Raw genomic sequence first — 1,823 nt, 5'->3', positions numbered from 1 at the left:
TTTGTTATCGAAAATAATAAATCTCTAAAATTATCCCAAAATTAACCTTAAATTGTGTTGCATAACCGAAATTAGTTAAATGATTAAGCTTCTTACAACCACAGCATGCATTTACATAGTTTCTTGCATGTACTATAAGTATGTGTATTTATTCACATGTCCAACACAAATTGGTAGTTAAGCTAAAGGTTGATTAGGAAATGATAAAGAATATTGTCGTTTTCTTTCTTTTCACGGTGGCTTTAGTTGGGGCCCAGGTTCCAAGGGTCGCGTTACCACCACCAGGACCTTCTAGATATTACATTCATGTGGTTAACGGGCTAAGCAAACTTGGGTTGCTTGTGCATTGTCAGTCTAAAGACGATGACTTGGGGTATCATCGTTTGCTTAATCATGGAGATGATTACCAATGGAACTTCAAGGTTAACTTTTGGGGAACAACCCTCTATTGGTGCAAATTGGAGACGCCACATGCATATGTCTCTTTTGAAAGCTTTTGGCCTGAAACGCAGCACTTATGGCTCCGTGATAGGTGCAAACATGGAACTGTAGGAACTTGTATTTGGACGGCTAAAGATGATGGAATTTACTTGAGAAACTTTCTTGCTAATGTTGATGAATTGATTCACAAGTGGATCTATAAAAGATAGAGAAGCTTTACTACTATCTCCTTTTTGTGGAATTGTCCTTGAGGAACAAATAAAAAATAATGGGATAACACAAAAAGGTTGTTGTTGTTGTTTTCTTTTACTTTTTTTTGTATGAAATGTACTTGATAATGCAGCGTATTGTTGTTCTCCGAAATTTTAAATTAGGAAGAAACAAAAATTAAATTTGTATACGAATACAAGTTTTCAAAATTGTAATATCGTGTTTATATTAAAACTACAAAAAATAATGAGTGTCAAAATTTGTTTGAGTGTCAAAATTTGGTAATCTCAAATTTGCACGAACATGCAATTATGACTCTATAAATAGAGTGATCAAGGTACATGGAAAGAATGCTTGGAAAACTTTGAGAAATTCTCTCAAAACTCTCTCTTTTCATATATTAAATTCCTATCAAGTTTAGTCACTCACCGGATTCCACAATCCTGTTCTAAGGCCCGAGAATAGTAGGAAAGACACTAGTGGTGGTTCAAAATTGGTTCGTGAGGAAAAAGGAATTTGAACTACAAAAGGTTAGTACTTAAGGACCTTGAGTTTTAATGCTCGTGAACATGCTAGTTATTTACTATAATTGATGTTCTAAGAGGGACTAAGATCCAAATTGCTTCCGCATGTGTTATATTAACTCCACCATTCCGTTGGTTAGTGAACAGGTCGGGTAGGATTTTGAGCACGCGGATCGAGCTCCAGATCTTTGGGTACTATTTGAGTTACAGAGGGTAGACTGGGTCGTGTACGGTTTCAATTTGAAGCATTCTTTATCTGTTTTATGCACTCCGTTTCTTCGACATCCTATTCTAAATCATCTAGCCTAATCATTCCCCACAAAAGTTTCGAAAAAAACGTTAGTCGTGACACAGTTTTTTAGCATGTACTTCCAACGTCGCAGCTTAGGGTTTCCGAAAATAGGGTTTCGATTTGAAGCACTTTTTATCTGTTTTTTATGCACTTCGTTTCTTCGAAATACTATTCTAAATAATCAAGCCTAATCATTCCCCAAAAACAATTTTGAAAAACGTTGGCCGTGACTCGGTTTTTTTAGCATGTTTCTCAAACGTTCGAGTTTAGGGTTTCGATTTAAAGCACTCTTTATCTGTTTTATGCTCTCCGTTTCTTCGAAATTCTATTCTGAATCATCAAGCCTAATCATTCCC

The 1,823-nt window shown here is 35.7% G+C and overlaps 1 protein-coding gene across 1 annotated transcript; it reads left to right on the top strand.

The window, feature by feature from the left end:
- Positions 1–200: 200 nt before the first annotated feature.
- LOC111439908 (S-protein homolog 1-like) lies at positions 201–650 on the top strand. Its single transcript, XM_023077365.1, has one exon. The coding sequence runs from the start codon at positions 201–203 to the stop codon at positions 648–650; it is 450 nt and encodes a 149-aa protein (XP_022933133.1).
- Positions 651–1,823: the final 1,173 nt, after the last annotated feature.

The sequence above is a fragment of the Cucurbita moschata genome, unplaced genomic scaffold (assembly GCF_002738365.1).
Source record: "Cucurbita moschata cultivar Rifu unplaced genomic scaffold, Cmos_1.0 Cmo_Scf00116, whole genome shotgun sequence".
NCBI classification, from domain to species: Eukaryota; Viridiplantae; Streptophyta; class Magnoliopsida; order Cucurbitales; family Cucurbitaceae; genus Cucurbita; species Cucurbita moschata.
This window is presented reverse-complemented; position numbering and strand designations above follow the sequence as displayed.

Excerpts from the sequence above, each read along its gene's own strand:
- LOC111439908 (XM_023077365.1), top strand. The coding sequence starts at position 201 with ATGATAAAGAATATTGTCGTTTTCTTTCTTTTCACGGTGGCTTTAGTT.